The sequence below is a fragment of the Aquila chrysaetos genome, chromosome 26, assembly GCF_900496995.4.
Source record: "Aquila chrysaetos chrysaetos chromosome 26, bAquChr1.4, whole genome shotgun sequence".
NCBI lineage: Eukaryota > Metazoa > Chordata > Aves > Accipitriformes > Accipitridae > Aquila > Aquila chrysaetos.
In genome coordinates this window covers 14719693-14735254 of record NC_044029.1, presented here as the reverse complement: position 1 = coordinate 14735254, position 15562 = coordinate 14719693, and the positions used below count along the sequence as shown (strand labels likewise).

The 15562-nt window shown below is 46.2% G+C and overlaps 1 protein-coding gene across 3 annotated transcripts in view; it reads right to left on the bottom strand.

Moving 5' to 3' along the window:
- Positions 1 to 15562, bottom strand: part of PTPRB (protein tyrosine phosphatase receptor type B) — a 64120-nt gene that overhangs the window by 43565 nt on the left and 4993 nt on the right. For 2 of the 3 annotated variants that reach the window (XM_030002970.2, XM_041120545.1), the window contains exons 3-4: positions 9940 to 10178; positions 3609 to 3885 (exon numbers count right to left, since the gene is read on the bottom strand). In XM_030002970.2, coding sequence (XP_029858830.1) covers positions 3609 to 3885; positions 9940 to 10178 — 516 coding nt within the window. Of the gene's footprint in view, positions 1 to 3608; positions 3886 to 4121; positions 4610 to 9939; positions 10179 to 15562 lie in introns of those variants that run through there. The other variant, XM_030002971.1, reaches the window with a different exon arrangement.

The following is a 15562-nucleotide window of genomic DNA, read 5'->3' as shown; positions in this document are numbered from 1 at the left end:
TGCCAAGTTGTTTTTCATGGCTCTCAAGACCAGTATTTTGAATCTGAATTTCAATTCAGAATTGAAATTCACAAATTTAAGTGTAATTTAGGATCTGTTCATATCCTATTAAGTAGAATTTTAATTGAAGACCTAATCATTCACTGAAAATACACTAGTGAAATACACAGTCATGCTGGCGCACAGACATTTGGAGAATTGAGAACTTAAAAAGTATTTTATCTGAAATCAAGACAGACACAACCCTACCATCTTCTGTCATAGAGTAGCGCTCACAGAAATAGTTTTACTGAGAACAATAAAGAAGATAACATGAAAGGACTGACAGGTGCATGCGTTGTCCCAACTTTACAATGTCAAGCATGCTGACTAGTTGTTTGGTTTTACGTGCTGTTTTGTGTATATATATTCAAAAAACTTAATAAATGGTAAATATTAATGTGAAATAAATATACAGACTTGTGCCTACCAGCATCCGTAATCTTAGGTTTGCAGTGGAAAATTTATCTGTAGCTCAGAGTGGATAAATGGTGTTATCAGCTTTTTCTTCATTTCCTATTCTACCAAAATAGCATAACTGCCAACACTGTACATGTGTTTGCATGCCTGTGTATACCTGGCTTATAGTGCACATGTATTTTCCATCATTTTGGAGGACCCATTGTAGTTCTGCTCAAGAGGATTAAATACTTGCCCTTTTAAATTGATAACCCATAGATCAAAATTTCTTGAGCAAAGAGACTCCACCTTAGTGGACCAGTGCAGATTATTGTACCAGTATTCCATACATTATTGGATTCAGACCTATGCATCCACAAGTGAAATAGAAGCTGCTTCTCTACTCAAAGATTCACAAAGGGTCTGGCGTTGAGAGTTTACGCAGTCTTGGTCAGCTGCGCACTTTACTCTATTGGAATATCAAGCTTGCAAACAACATAGACTTTACTCAAAAAAATAACTATGATTTTAATGTGAAATTAAATACTCAAAAGGCCAAATTAAGTTAGGGATTTTGTCCTCTCCAAGCCTTCACATTACAACTGCAACTACAGTATGCATTATTCATTGCTTTCACCTTAAGGCCCTAGTCAGAACAGATCACACTCAAAATCTGACAAAATATTTTGGATTTTATGGGCTTAGCTACTCCAAGACTTTGTATAAGAAACATGACAAAAATTGAACTCATAACAGGAACGAGCACATGAAAATTTTAACAGGATTGAATATGAGCAAAAAATTAAAGTTTCTGAACTAGGTATATAAATGAATCTGCAACTTTCTCTATGTACATTTATTGTATCAAGACAATACAGATGTTCAAAACCTCATTTTGCAAAAGTAAACACATGAGATGGGATTCCTCTCACTTACCTTCAACCACCTAAACTCCAGGTGCCTGGTTTAACCTAGGCTCCTTTTATAGACAGTGGAGAAAGCTGGGCACCTCCAAAAGACAGCTTAGCCCATCTTTCTTAGACAAAGAGCTCAGGAAGGGAACTTTACTGAGTACCAAGGTCAGACATCATATTTTTAGACGGCCCATGATAGCTCAGTTCCGCTACCATTCAAATCAGTGGGAATTTTGTTTACAATATGGCTGAAAATATTGCTCATACTTCCATATTCACAGGATAGTTTCCAGGAACACATGCCTATGGACATTCAGGCTCAGTAGATTGTAAAACAAAACTACTGACATCAAGTTACAAAGGAACAGGTGAAAAAGAGCTTCCAGAAAACTGGTTTAAAGTGCTGCCCCTAGTGGAAACATACAGAGGAATAATCCTTCCTTGTACTGCATTGAAATGCATAGTATTGACAGTACAACATGGGTTGTTGACAGGCATAACAAACCCTATATATTCTTTAGAAAAAAATAAACTGACAAATTTTGAAGCAAATTGCTTCTTTTTAACACCATCAAGCAATGTAACTGATGTGACTGAATCAAGGGAAGCAAGGAACCACGGAGCAATGTGAGTTGCTGTCTTTGCAGGAAACCTCCATGGTTCCTCTATTCTTATTTCATGCTTTTGACTGATCTCTGCTATCCAAAACCAAACATACACCTCACTTCAACTGTGGCCCACTAATTTGCAGTATTTCAACTTAAACTTTAATCACTCTTTTCACTCTGACGTCAGCTACATAATACGGCTATAATCAGCAGTAGCTTCCAATCACTTTTATCTTACAGTCTTGCAAAATCTATTTACTGATAAAAAAAGGACATAAATGACATGTACAAGCGACTGTTCAAATGATTATGCATTAATCAAAATGTGGTCTAAAGTGGTATCTTCTTCTCTGCTTCTACGCAAGTGTTCAATAATAGATCTCTACTATCCAGTAACGATGGTGATTTATAGCTGTCACTCTAGTAACAGTTGATTTATTCTTTCAGTTTTCAAATTACAAGTCATCAATATTAAAAACAGTTGGCATGATGCATGACATAGATGTAAATCACTGTCTGCATAGAAATCATTACTCATTTTTACCAAGTGACATGACTTGTGCTTAATGTATAGCTGTCACACCAGCAGACTTGTCACTAGACTTCTTTTAACTCGAGTTACCAGAGCAAATTAATGGAGGGTATTTAGTGCATTTGTACAGTTAATGCAGGGAAAGGGTCTGATAGTAAACGACATCTCTGAACCGGTAATTGTTAAGTATTTGGCTGCTGTAATCTTCAATACTAATACTGCAAAGTACCTCTCCAAAACTTACACTTTAGGAGCAAATCAGGGAGGCATTTAATGATGGACCTCATCTAAGACATCTGTTTTGAGTCTTATGTTACCTGGACATAAGGTGGCTGGACGATACTGTATTTCACCATCTTTAAAAAACTACTAATACAGGTAGAAAGAGTCCAGTTCTGTCACTGCAGCCAGTGGCTCTTTGTTGTTCATCGCTTCACAGCTGAGTTGTTCACACGCATACACAAACACGCATGCAGAAAGGGTGCTTTCCTTGGCAGTGCTCTGGCGGACTGCTGGAACATTTTTACAGCCAGTCATGGCTGTGACACTGTAAGTGCCCTGTGCACGACTGTACATCTTTAACACTTCACTGGTTGTATTCAAGGAAAACTTACAAGCAAGAAGTTTCAGCCTTACTTTCTGACTTTTAGACTCTGGTTAAAGAGAAGAAAAGTATAGAAATGGGCTGCAACAGTCAGTTATCCTTGAACAGGATCCATGGCAGATTGTATTTTAAACACAGTAAATAAGCTATCACCTGAGGAACTACGAAGCCAACAGGTCTGCATGAGCACAAAGGATGTTACAGGCTACTACTTAAAGCATTCTGCTGGATGGCAGCTGAAGGGAGCGGCAGAAATGTACTCCCAGCACTGACCTAGTCTCCTCACAACACCGTCTCCTTTCAAGCCTGCTGGGTTCACTTTCGGCAGCGGTTATTTCTGGCAGCAGGGTAAAGAGAACTCAAGCGCAGGATGGCTACGTTCAGCAAACACCGTAGGTTTAGAATCGCTGCAAATGCATCGCCCTCCTCTCACGGCCGGCCGAAGCACGGGGACGGGAAGGAAAAGCCCGGCGTCCCCCCCCCCGAGCACCTGCCGTGCCCGCCGCCCGTACCTGTCTGCACGGAGATGTTGACAGCCTCCCCGTCGGCGAACGGCTCGATGCGGAGCTGGTACCAGGTCCCGGCCTCCAGGCCCCGCAGGGTGCAGCCGTAGGAGCCGTTGCCCGTGGGGGCGGGCTGGCAGCCGGCCGCCTCCCCGTCCTCCGAGCGCCCGCTCACGCTGAAGTTGCAGGCTCGGCCCGCGGCTCCCCACCGCAGCCGGACGCTCTGCCCGGCGACGCGACGCTCCGTCAGGTTGGCGCTGCATCCCGCCGCCTCCCCCGGCGCGGCCTGCGGAGAGCGGGGAAAGCTCTGAGAGAACCGCCGGGCTCCCGCCAGCCGCCGGTGGCCATCCTCCTCCTCCTCCTTCCCCCCCCACCCTGCTCCGGACTCACCTCCCCAACCCCGTCCCCGCTGCGTGCCGTGCCGGTGCGGGGCAAACCCGCCCGTTCCCCCCCGACCCGCCGCCCCGGGCTCGGCTGCGACCTGCGAGGGGCGAGCCCGCACCGCCAGCCCCAGCCGCTCACCTTGGTCAGGGCCAGCGCCGTCCACAGGGCGAATCCCGCTCCATAGCTGAGCATCGCCGACAGTTTTTAACACCGAAAACCCTCGCGGGGAGGGGAAGAGGGGAAGGGAGGCGGCGGGGGTGGGTGCGGGGCGGGGGGGGGGGTACAAAGAAGCGAAGTGGCCGCGGCGGGCCCCGGGGGCCCCCCGCTCCCCGCCGGGCTCCGCGCGGCGGCCGCCGAGCCCTCTGCCGGGCCGCCCGCTTGCTGCATGCGGCTCGGGGCTGCCCCGGCTTCCTCGCCGCCTCCCTGCCACCGGGGTGGGGTGGCGGGGCGGGGGGGGGGGGGGGCTGCCCGCGGCTGAGGAGGAGCGGAGGAGGCGGGGGAGGCGGCCGCCGCTTCCCACGCTGCCATTCTGACCCGGGCTGACTCTGCCGGAGCCCTTCCCGCCGACTTCCGCAATCAAGAGGCGATTTCCTCGCGTCTCGCTGCGGGGGGCGAAGCGCGGCGACCCCGGGACCTGCCTCACGCCGCCGCCCCCGGGCCCCCCCCGTTCGGGGGGGGCCCGGGGGCGGCGGCGTGAGGCAGGTCCCGGGATGCCGCCCCTCGCTCCTTGTGGGTCCTCGCCCACCTCACCTCCCTTCCTTCCTCGCTGCTTCCTCCCTCTGTCGGCTCTCCCCTCGGGGCTCCTCTCCCCGCGCTCCTCCTGGCTCATGGGGGCCCCTCGGCCCCTCAGGCGGTGCCGTTGTTGGTGGGGGGGCGGCAGCACTCCCGCCTCACGCCGGCTGCACCTCACTTGACGCCGCCTCGCCTCGCCTCATGGCTGCCTCGCCTCGCATCTGCCTCGCCTCATGGCTGCCTTGCCTTGTGTCCCTCCTTCTCCTCACGCCTGCCTCGCCTCACGCCTGCCTCACCTCATGGCTGCCTTGCCTTGCGTGCCCCCTTCTCCTCACGCCTGCCTCGCCTCACGCCTGCCTCACCTCATGGGGCTGCCTTGCCTTGCGTCCCTCCTTCTCCTCATGCCTGCCTTGCCTCATGCCTGCCTCACCTCATGGCTGCCTTGCCTTGCGTGCCCCCTTCTCCTCACGTCTGCCTCGCCTCACGCCTGCCTCACCTCATGGGGCTGCCTTGCCTTGCATCCCTCCTTCTCCTCATGCCTGCCTTGTCTCATGCCTGCCTCACCTCATGGCTGCCTTGCCTTGCGTGCCCCCTTCTCCTCACGTCTGCCTCGCCTCATGGCTGCCTCGCCTTGCGTCTGCCTCGCCTTGCGTCTGCCTTGCCTCGCATCTGCCTTGCCTCATGGCTGTCTTGCCTTGCGTGCCCCCTTCTCCTCACGCCTGCCTTGCTTCAGGCCCGCCTCACCTCACGCCTGCCTCACCTCATGGCTGCCTCGCCTCGCGTCTGCCTTGCCTCATGGCTGCCTTGTCTCATGGCTGCCTTGCCTTGCGTGCCCCCTTCTCCTCACACCTGCCTTGCTTCATGGCTGCGTTGCCTTGCATGCCCCCTTCTCCTCATGCCTGCCTTTCCTCATGGCTGCCTTGCCTCGCGTCCCTCCTTCTCCTCACGCCTGCCACCCCTCACACCCGCCCCGTCTCCCGACCCACCCTTCTCTTGGCCTCAGCCATCACTAAACCACCATTCCAGCTCCCGTGTCCCAAACGTGGACGTTTTTAGGGGTTAGCCACGGACCACCAAGGCCTCTGTCCTCTCGCCGGCCCTGCGGCACCGCGGCCGGAGGCATTGCGGCAAGGAGACTCGCGGCAGAGCCCAACGCCGAGCTGCCGCCCACGGCCCCACGTGCCGGCGAAGTAAATAGCCCGTCTGTATCTCAGCTTTTTGTTTTGTTCCGCATCGACTTGCGTCCTTGAAACAATTCCTTCCCACATCCCCCTGAATAACTCCCGGGCTAAAATTACACACACCACGGAAAGCAAGAAAGTCTCCCTGTTTTTCAGACTGCACCAAACGAGCTGTGCGCAAGTCCGAATCGGCTGCAGCCGCGGCACAGCTCTCCGTTTCTGTCACGCGTGCCCATTTCCTTCTTGTTTAGGTTTCAGCTTCTTAAAACTCATGTATATGTGTGTGTGAGGAGGGGTGAGGGAGAAGAAACAGAGCCAGAAGTGTTTTGGACCTTCAGATACTCAAATAGAGAGTAACCTAGCAGCCGTGGGGTAAATCTGAGATTGCATAAAGGGGGAGGAATTTGACATTTACTTTCTTCAATGGGAACGGCACTTTCCTGCATCTTTCTGTGCTGTATGATGCACGTGGGATTTTAACCTTTAAAAGCAGCACCTCAAGCAAATTCAACACCATCTCTGTTTCACTTTTGCCCCGTTTGAGGGAGAAAAAGGTGCTAGGGCTTACAAACATTCGTCTGCCTTTTAGGGGAGCTGCTGCTGTAGGATTTTTCTGGGCATCAGGCCTGTCAAACAAGATACAAATGACAGAAAAACCTTAGCTCTCATTCTTCCGTTCAGAAAACAAAAGTCTCAGCGCTTGTGGGTGGCACCTGCACCTACGGAAGGCTTCACCTGTCCCAGTGGAGCTCCGTGCCCGGTCCTAGGGACATGGCACTGAAAGTGTTGGGCTTTACTCTGCAAAACTCGGGATGATTAATAACTTTATGAACATCACCTTAAGAGATGATGTAAATATGTGTTGATTATTACGCCATTCTCAAGCCCACTGCAGAACAAGATGTCCCTTGGAAGAGATGTTTTACGTACTTCAGACAAAAGGAGGGACCGTGCCCCAAAGAGCTAGTACAGTGATAAACAAACTGTTGATGGAAAACACAAGGTGTGTGTATTAGACCTAAACTGGGACTAAGATGACATAGGTGTCTTGTAATCAGTTCAAGGTGAGAGTTTTCCAGTGTAAATTTGTCTGTAGATGATCGTGCTTTTTGGACCTAATGGCATAAACCATACCAATATTTTTCCAGCACTGGAGAAGAGCAAATCTGAAGGCTTATAAGGACGTTTGGATTACTTCAAACCCCTCTCTGAAAGTGACAATATTCGGAGTAACCTGCTTTTTCTTGGACGTGGAGCTCACATTGTAAGGATTTTTTACAACATCCATGATCTGAATTTGTAGGGAAGATATCATTCGGATATGTAGATGTAAGTTAGTTAAGTAGATCTAATATGTGAAAGGAAAAAAACCCCCAAACAACAGTGCAAACTTATAAAATTCAGGAAAGAAATTGAACCTACCGTAAGTAAAATTCAAAGACTCTTGGAAATGTCTGTCTGTCTCTTCCAGCTAACATAATGTGTGGAGAAAAGGGATGATGCTGCTTCTCCACAATGCCCATAATTTAGAAGTTCCTACTTTATTACTTTTATTCTTGCTATCGTAAAATCTTTAAAACTACCTTTTTGTATTACCAGAAAAGTACTGTTTTATTAAGGGTTTTGAGACTTCCTTCTGTATGTTATCCAGCACAAAGCTGCTGTAAGGGTAAGGTCTGACACAGATGTCTATGCCAGCACTGGAATAAAACAGGAGGGGTCCATCATTCACTGGTGGCAATATGTTTATATAGAATAGCCAACATAATGGGAGTAACTATTTCCAGACTAGTATTGAATAAATGGGCTTTTAGCAAATCAGCAGTCACACAGCCTTTAACACTTACCAATCTGTGTGGTAAGCCAAGAAACTAATTAAAAAAGAAAAAAGAAAAAAAAAAAAAGAACTGGAAGTGAGTTTTGGGAGTGGCCGGACGTGTCTCTAATAGCAGGCTCCAAAGTCCCTTTCAGACACTTTCCCAAGGTTTCCTGACTTTTTTTTTTAACACCAACCTCTCTCTCTGTCTCCCTAATGAAGAGGAAATGGGCTTTGCATAGCTTTTGTCATCGTTTGAAAGTGCAAGCTGCAGTTTTACTTGAAATCTAAGCCTGCTCTAAACCAAACATTTTGTTTGATTGAAGTGTCACCATTGTGCCCCCCCAAAATGGGTATGCTCAGAGACAAATAACATCAAGGCTTTACTTCTACAAACAAGGGGACCTAGCCCGGGCAAATGCAGTTCATGGAAGGTATTGTCTTCCTAACAGCAATACTCAGCACTTACTTAGTTGATGCGTTTTCAAAGTATCATGTTAAAACTGGTTAATCCTTTAAACCTCCCTGCTAGTTTGACCAAAATGTTTTTAACTCCACTCTAAGGACAGGGAAACAGAGATGGAGGCCAAAGATATTAAGTTTGTGTGTCTAAATTGGTGTATCTAGATTCAAATGTCCAGACCCGGCTGGAGGCTCTAAGGGACAGATATTCATGAATTTTTTTTTCATGGATATGCTTAGAGTGCTTATCATCAGGATTCTGGATTGAAAGCTTTGACCTAAGCGATTCGCTCAGTGCAAATCACGTGAATCAAGAGGTGAACTGGGGTAGGAACACAGGAGGCAGTAGCTTCAGTTCAAACGGTGCCATTTCTCTGGCACTGGGGGGATTATTCAGCAGGAGTGCTGGAGGCAGTGTGAGTAATACCAGATTATACAGGACATTTCCATTTGGAGGAGACCAGTATTCTGCGCAGGAGGTATGCATAAGGACAGAGGGCATGGGGAAACAAGTTCAGCATGCCTGCACCAAGCCAGAATAACTGTATTTAAAAAGAACCCTCTCCATCAGCTATGGAATGGGGTGCAGTGCATCCATCATCGGCTCGGTCCCTTCCCCTCCTCAGCACTAGAACAGCAGTGTCAGAGTCCATAAACCTTCCAGTTGCTTATTTGGGTCAACATAGTCCTGGGTGACGCTACTTCTCCTTTCTCCCCATCTCTAGTGACGTTGTTCATACCAGATTGTACAGATTGCTCTGTCTACAGCCCTCCCAAATATAAAACACGTTTCTTAGTCTTATCCACAGTAACACTGACACCCAAAGTAGTAACTGGAACAATATGTTTGCCTGCCCCAATACATTGAGTGCAGTGTGGTCTCCTGGAGAAGAAGCCACAGGGAATTTAGGGATTTTTGGTTCTAAACCACTATGTGTTCTTAGAGTTACAGTGACCAATGATGCCCAGCATGCTTTAGCTCTAACTGCCTGTGCACATTTCACCAATGGTGATTGCAAATTTGCTCTCAGATTACTTAACTGGGCCTTGCAGAAAAGGAAGACTGGAAACTGATGTGGAGGTACTGAATGCCCACCATTAGCTCCTTCTATGGATGGGGCTGGCACCCTCATTCCCCTCCTCTGCCAGGGCTGTTGATGGTTGGACAGAGCAGAGATCAAGAAGCGGCTGCGTGTCTCCACTCTGCCTATCGGTCAGTAGATAAGCTGACCAGGGTCAAGGCCACGGTTCCTTGTAAGGCAAGTTAAAGCATCCAGATTTCACTTGCTTTGATCTGTAAACCATGTGTGTAATTTTAGGACACAATTATCCTAAATAAGGTCATAAAACATACTGTGATTCTTAGAGTGTAATTAGAGCTAGACCCTCGCATCATGCAACAAACCAGTGGCAGAGCCTAATTCACTGAGAGCAGATACCCAGGCTCCTGTGGCTCCTGCCACATCCATGAGATTTCCATTGCTCCTCATGTATCCTGAGAATTTCCCTCGAGCTTAGAGATTTTCCCAATGCATTGTGCACACCAGGACTGTGCTGTACAGAAGGGGCAGAATTTTTCTGCAGCTGTGCTTCTAGCAAAGGGCACTATCAGCATGAACAAAGCATCCCATCAAAAGAAAGAACAAAACCTAGTCCTGCAGCTGTTTTTTTTTTTAGTCCACGAAACATCCACCTGTAATAGCTATCAGGCTCCACAGAGTGGAGCAGGCTTAATAAAAATCAATCAATAATTCTTCTGCCTTACCTCTTCTGTAGTGCTAGAGTATTGAAGAGTAGTTGTTGGCATCCAGGCTTTCTCTGTTACTGCAGATTTCAAGTCAAAGTAGAGGTTTTCAATGAGATTTTTACTGAAGTGTTCGGTCACGTTTCTGATGAACATCTCTGTGCTACTCTTCAGCAGATTTTCAGGCCTAGAGGTAACAGCGTTTAAAGGGGGGGATGTAGTTCTAGTACTCCATACGGAAGTGTCTGCATCTTGGAGATCTAAGACAAATAAAGAAATGTAATTAAAATCAGCTGTACATTTTTATAAACAATTCTTTAGATGTCAATAGCTGTGGCTGATACGACTTCTAAGTAGTTTAAGCACACCTGACAGTTCTATAGTTGGGGTTTTTTCAGTGCAAACATGTATTTTGCATCAATACCAAAGTCTGTGCAAAACAAAAGCAGAAAAAAATTAATTTCCCTGAACAGTCATACCATTCATTTTAAATACAGTCCATCAATGATTCTGAAGTGAAGAGAAAGGTTGTACTTTGTCATTAACAGCACAATGTTTTCACTTGTAGCTTTTTCACTTGCTTGAGTCTATCAAACAGCACACAGTTTCAGCTTTATATGGTCAAACCCCTGCCTCTGTAAGCACATGGGCCAGCTCCTCATCTGCCATTTGTTGGTGTAAGTTCAAAATATGGCTTTGTTCAAGATAATTTTTCAAGATAATTTGTTTGAGACAACTTTTTTCTTCAAGATATTTGTTTAAGATAAGTTCCTTGTGCCTACATGGGACATTCCTCTTGCATTTTTCAATCAGTCCCATGCAGAGACCATGCTAACCCCTGACTGCTCCCTTCCCAAGGTTCAGCTAACAATCGTATCAGTTAACTGAAGTGTCTGCAAATATAATGGTGGATTTGCTTTTTTAGTCACGTATCCTTCAGAGAACGCCAAAGTTGCAATTAGAGCGCAGGAAAGATTTTACTACACATTTTTCCTCCACATTTTCATGGCTCTTCCTCCCCATTGGTATGTATTTAATATCCTTTCTTTGTGGCTGTGAGGGCAGGGTTCAAGCTTTGGTGGCCTCTACATCTGGTAGCATCACATTTCAGCTAAGCGATTGGAATTACTCACTGGCCCCTTCTCCTCACAGAAAGCTGCCCTGCCATCGCTGGAGTACAGCTAGTGTGCATTGGCTCAACGCCCAAGACACTTTGTCTGTCCTTGAACTGGGGTCTCCAGCATGACAGAACCTTGTTTTGCTGCTGAGCCACTGGGCTGGTTGCCATTTATAACAATTTTAGCTCACAAACCCGCTAAAAAAAATTTAATGACTGGGTTAAATTGCAGCAGAAGCTTCCCAATGTAATTACTTGGTGTGCAATTATGATGTCTTAGCAGGCCAACATGTGATTATCTCTTACCCAAAGGATCAGTGGGTGAGCTTCCATGAAGTTGAAGTCAACATGATGGGTTTTTTTGTATATGTGTAAGTATATATATATGTTAACATGTCTATATAAAGAAACTTGCAGTGCTCTCATTGGCATCCAGAAATAAAAGTGGGATTCTAAGCCCTTGTAAGAGACACTTTCATGCAAGTGTTTCCTGTGCACAGTGCGTTCACCTGGTACGCGGTTTTGGATCCTCTTGAAAAGGACTGGTTTGCTGGAATGGGTTGATACCCAGATTAAATGTTTCCCCTCCTTTTATCTAACTGTGCTTCTCTGGGAATAAAAGTCTCCAAGTCTCCATTTAATTACAAAAAGTGTTGATCAAATATTTTTCCAAATCAAGGCACTGAAAACAATACTACGGACCTAATTCTGCTCTGTCTTATACCTGTGCAAAGGGTTTCATCGAACCCTCAGGTCTGGTCCAACACTGCAAGATCATCCTCATGCTGCTGCATTTGCAGAATCCCCTGCAGAGTGCCTATGGTGCAGTGCCTGTACGTCACATACCTTCATGGCCCCCGCCAAAAGGACAGGGAAGAGTCTGGCAGGGGCAGCCCTGTGCTCAAGCTGTCGTCAGCTGCTGAAACAAACCCATTAGCTGACACAAGTCCAGACTTAGTCTAAATTCCATATCAGTTATTGTTCCTGGGCATCTCCTATTAGTTGGGGGTGTCTGAAAGTCTGTCTTGGGCAACTAGAAATGCTAGCCCCGAGGACTTGTAAAGAGTTAGGCCTGCTGGCTCTGTGCTTCTCAGATATCTCCAAATTCAGCAGGGACTAGAACTTACTGATAGAAAGACAGCTGAAAAAAAGTGCATCTGAGTGGTCAGCAGCTGCTTAGAAAAAAAGGCCACTCAATTGGGTTCCTAAATATAGATTTACACACCCAACTTTAAAACACATTAAAAAAAAAAAATCTTGGCTTTATTTACAGGCAAATAGCAGCGATTCCAACAGGAAGACGTTTGCGTTCCAGTGCAATTGTGCTTTAGGAAAGCTGCTGCTCCATAAAAGGGAAGCTGGTGCTGCCAGCGACATTTATGGGACTCAGCAGCCAGGGGATAACCAGCATTCCTGGTGCAGGAGCCGAGGGGAGAGCTCGACCCTCCTGGAAGCGAAATGCTTGGTCCTCAGAAATGTTCCACCAGCCCAAGGAGGTACCGTGAACAAGCACTTGGTCACTGCACAACCCAACCCCTCTTGTTAAGCTCGGGGCTACACTGGGTTTCCAGCTAAAGGATCTTTCCCAGCAAAGACTGACAACAGTCAGTCCTATGGATGGAAATGGCTTGTGCATAGCACTATGCCATACTGGAACTTCAGATATACGTACCAGCACTTCCCATGTATCCTACACTGGACCGGGTAGGGTTCATATCTGCCCTCACTTCAGGCAAATCAGGATCCAGGTTTATTTTCTTTTTCTAAGGAAAGCCGCTATGGTCCTAGCATAAGGACTGCCATAGCTCTTCTTCAATAGCAGGCACTTATAAAAGAAAACTGCATATTATAAGCCCCAAGCAAACAGATTTCTACACAACTTGAGTTCCAAATTTTTAAACCAGAAAAAACTCACCTCCCATCTGGACATCAGTAAAGTACCCAGAAATCTCAACAGTGGGATTTTTCAGAAGTGTTTAGCATTGTTCTAGCAGCGTCTTTGAAAATCAGTCATAAAACTGTTCATGGGAGCAGAACTGCAGCAGTGACACTGATGTTGATCACTAGTGGCTGAATGATATACAGTGTGTGAACATACCATTGTAATAATCAGTAGCACACCCAGGAGAGATTATGACATTCTGACTAAGCGCATATTTCATCCATGGGGTGTACTGCAGACTGCATCCATCTGCACAGCAGCAGGCCGCTTACAAGAAAAGGAAATCCATACATTTTGCATGTATGATGAGCAAGAGCGCTGATTAGTTGTCAAGTACTGAGAACCCTACAGTGGTGCCTTCAGACTCAGATGAGCCAGCATGGTGCAGCTTTCTGAAATAGCTTGCATCGTACCAATCTGCCTACCCTATTAAAGCACAGTTTCAGAACACTAAGGCTGAACTGCTAGTGAAACATAAATGAATCAGATATCTATTGTATAAGAAAAAATACTCTGTAAGACTGCATCTAACTTGCTGACAGCAGGACTTGAAACTAGAAGGGGTTGTTTTAAGATCTCTGTATGTGCAGGACAAAATGAATTATCTTTTTAGCTGTCTAACTACTTGCAAATAGACTGCAGAAATAAAGACTCTATTTAAAAAACTTACTTCAGATTTCTGTTGTATGTAGGAGTGTGACAGAAGAACAAAATCCACTAAATGTCCTTTCTTTCCCGTTCAATGTAGACCTTTGAAAAACTGCAAAATCTATGCTACTTGAAAAATGTTTACCTTCTTTATCTGAAATGTTGTAGGAGTTAGCCATGTTTGTATCTCATGTCAGACAGGTCAAATGTCTCCAAACGCCAGTCTAATCCTGAGCTGCTCTTTCACTTGGCTGTTTTTGAAATGCCGAAGTAGCCACTTAAAGGCTCTTTCAGCACCAGTGGGAGGAGAACATCCCAGATAACTACGGTGATAATACCATAGCTCTATCAGTCAGCCCTATTTCTGACACTCTGGATAGACCCAGCTCACCCTGAAGTGGATTTTTGGTCACTGAATGTTATCTAGACTCCATTAACCCCACTACAGACACCCACGACTTGGTTCAGTTGCCTAAACGTAGTTGCCTAGTGCAATCTGAACTGCCCTAGGGCATCTGAGACATCTGCTCAGGGCTCTTGTAGCACCTATGGGAGACATATGCCTTACTGGGTAGGCAGTCAGAGGCCAGGTGGGACATCCTGGAGCATCTCAAATGGCAAAAAGCACCTCTGTTGGGAAAACTGAAACAAGCCCTTCCTTCAGACATCCACATTTAGACACCTAGAAGCTGAAACCCACTCCAGCTTCTACACAGAGATCCATACAAAATAAGGGGAGAGAATGTAATCATGAAAATTACCAGTGTAGTTGTCTGGAATTTGCACCTTTGTTAGCACTCGCAGCAGAAGATGAAATAGTAAAGCAGGACTTGCCATCCTCCTGGTTGCTCTGGGAAGCTGTTCATATCATTCCATTTTTTCCCTGTGAAAGTAGCTGAGCTGATTTTGTTCTATGCTCTCTGCACTGTGGCTCACTGAGACTTTGAAAATTTACGAAAACCAAAGACCTAGGCTATACTGCAGATTTTTCCAATTCTTTTAAACAAAATGTAAAAACACATTTATCTTTGAGCTTCTGTCAGTATGCTGTTGGATTGTGTACAAGGTCTTGTAACTGTGTGCAAGATCTTGTAATTATGTCCAAGGATCTGACATTGATGCCTTTATTTTTCCAGGTGGACCTGAGCAAAAGTGGTCAGCCATGTATTGCTTTGACCAAAGAAAGAAGATTCAAGTCATTTTTGGTATTTCATGGGTTCACAGAGATGTTAGCAAACTCTTTTACTTACAAAATCCTATAAAATAATAATTCAGGGAGATAAAAATGGGTTTGAGTGAATGTCTTTTAGGAAAAAAAATTTGGGTCAACTTAAAGTTGGAATGAAAATATTGATTCTTACTGTTCTAATTTATCCTGGAGAAATTTGTAAAGGTTACATACCCAAAAATCCAACCTGTTGTGAACCTATGGATGAATCGTTGCAGTCATCACAAGCACTAAAGGTGTGGAAAAATTAAAGCCCAGAGATATTAACATGATCGCAAAAATGGGTAAGAGTTGCTGCCTTTTCTGTGCTTCTGCCACCTTTCTTTGGCGCTCTTCCACTTTCCCAAGAAGACGCACGTGTCTTCCCTGACCATGTTCTGCGGTTGCTACTGCTGCTCCAGTGGTTCGGAGCATGCCCTGAGCGCGCACTGCTCTGGTCTCTTCCACTCTCCGTCTCACCCGCTGAAGTGTCAGCAGTGGCACGGGAACTCAGTAAGCTCAGGTTCTGATATACGAAGCAGGCAAACTGAGAATGGGATAAGAGGAAGAGAGAAGCCCACGTGAAAGTGAAGATACAGGGCTAGAAACCGGGGTAGAAAAGGAGGAAGGCCTGTGGAGGTAACAGTCTGAACGTCAGATGGCACATCAGGCTTTGGCTCATACATAGTATCTGATATTTTGTCTATTTTAGACTGCAAATGAAACAGGA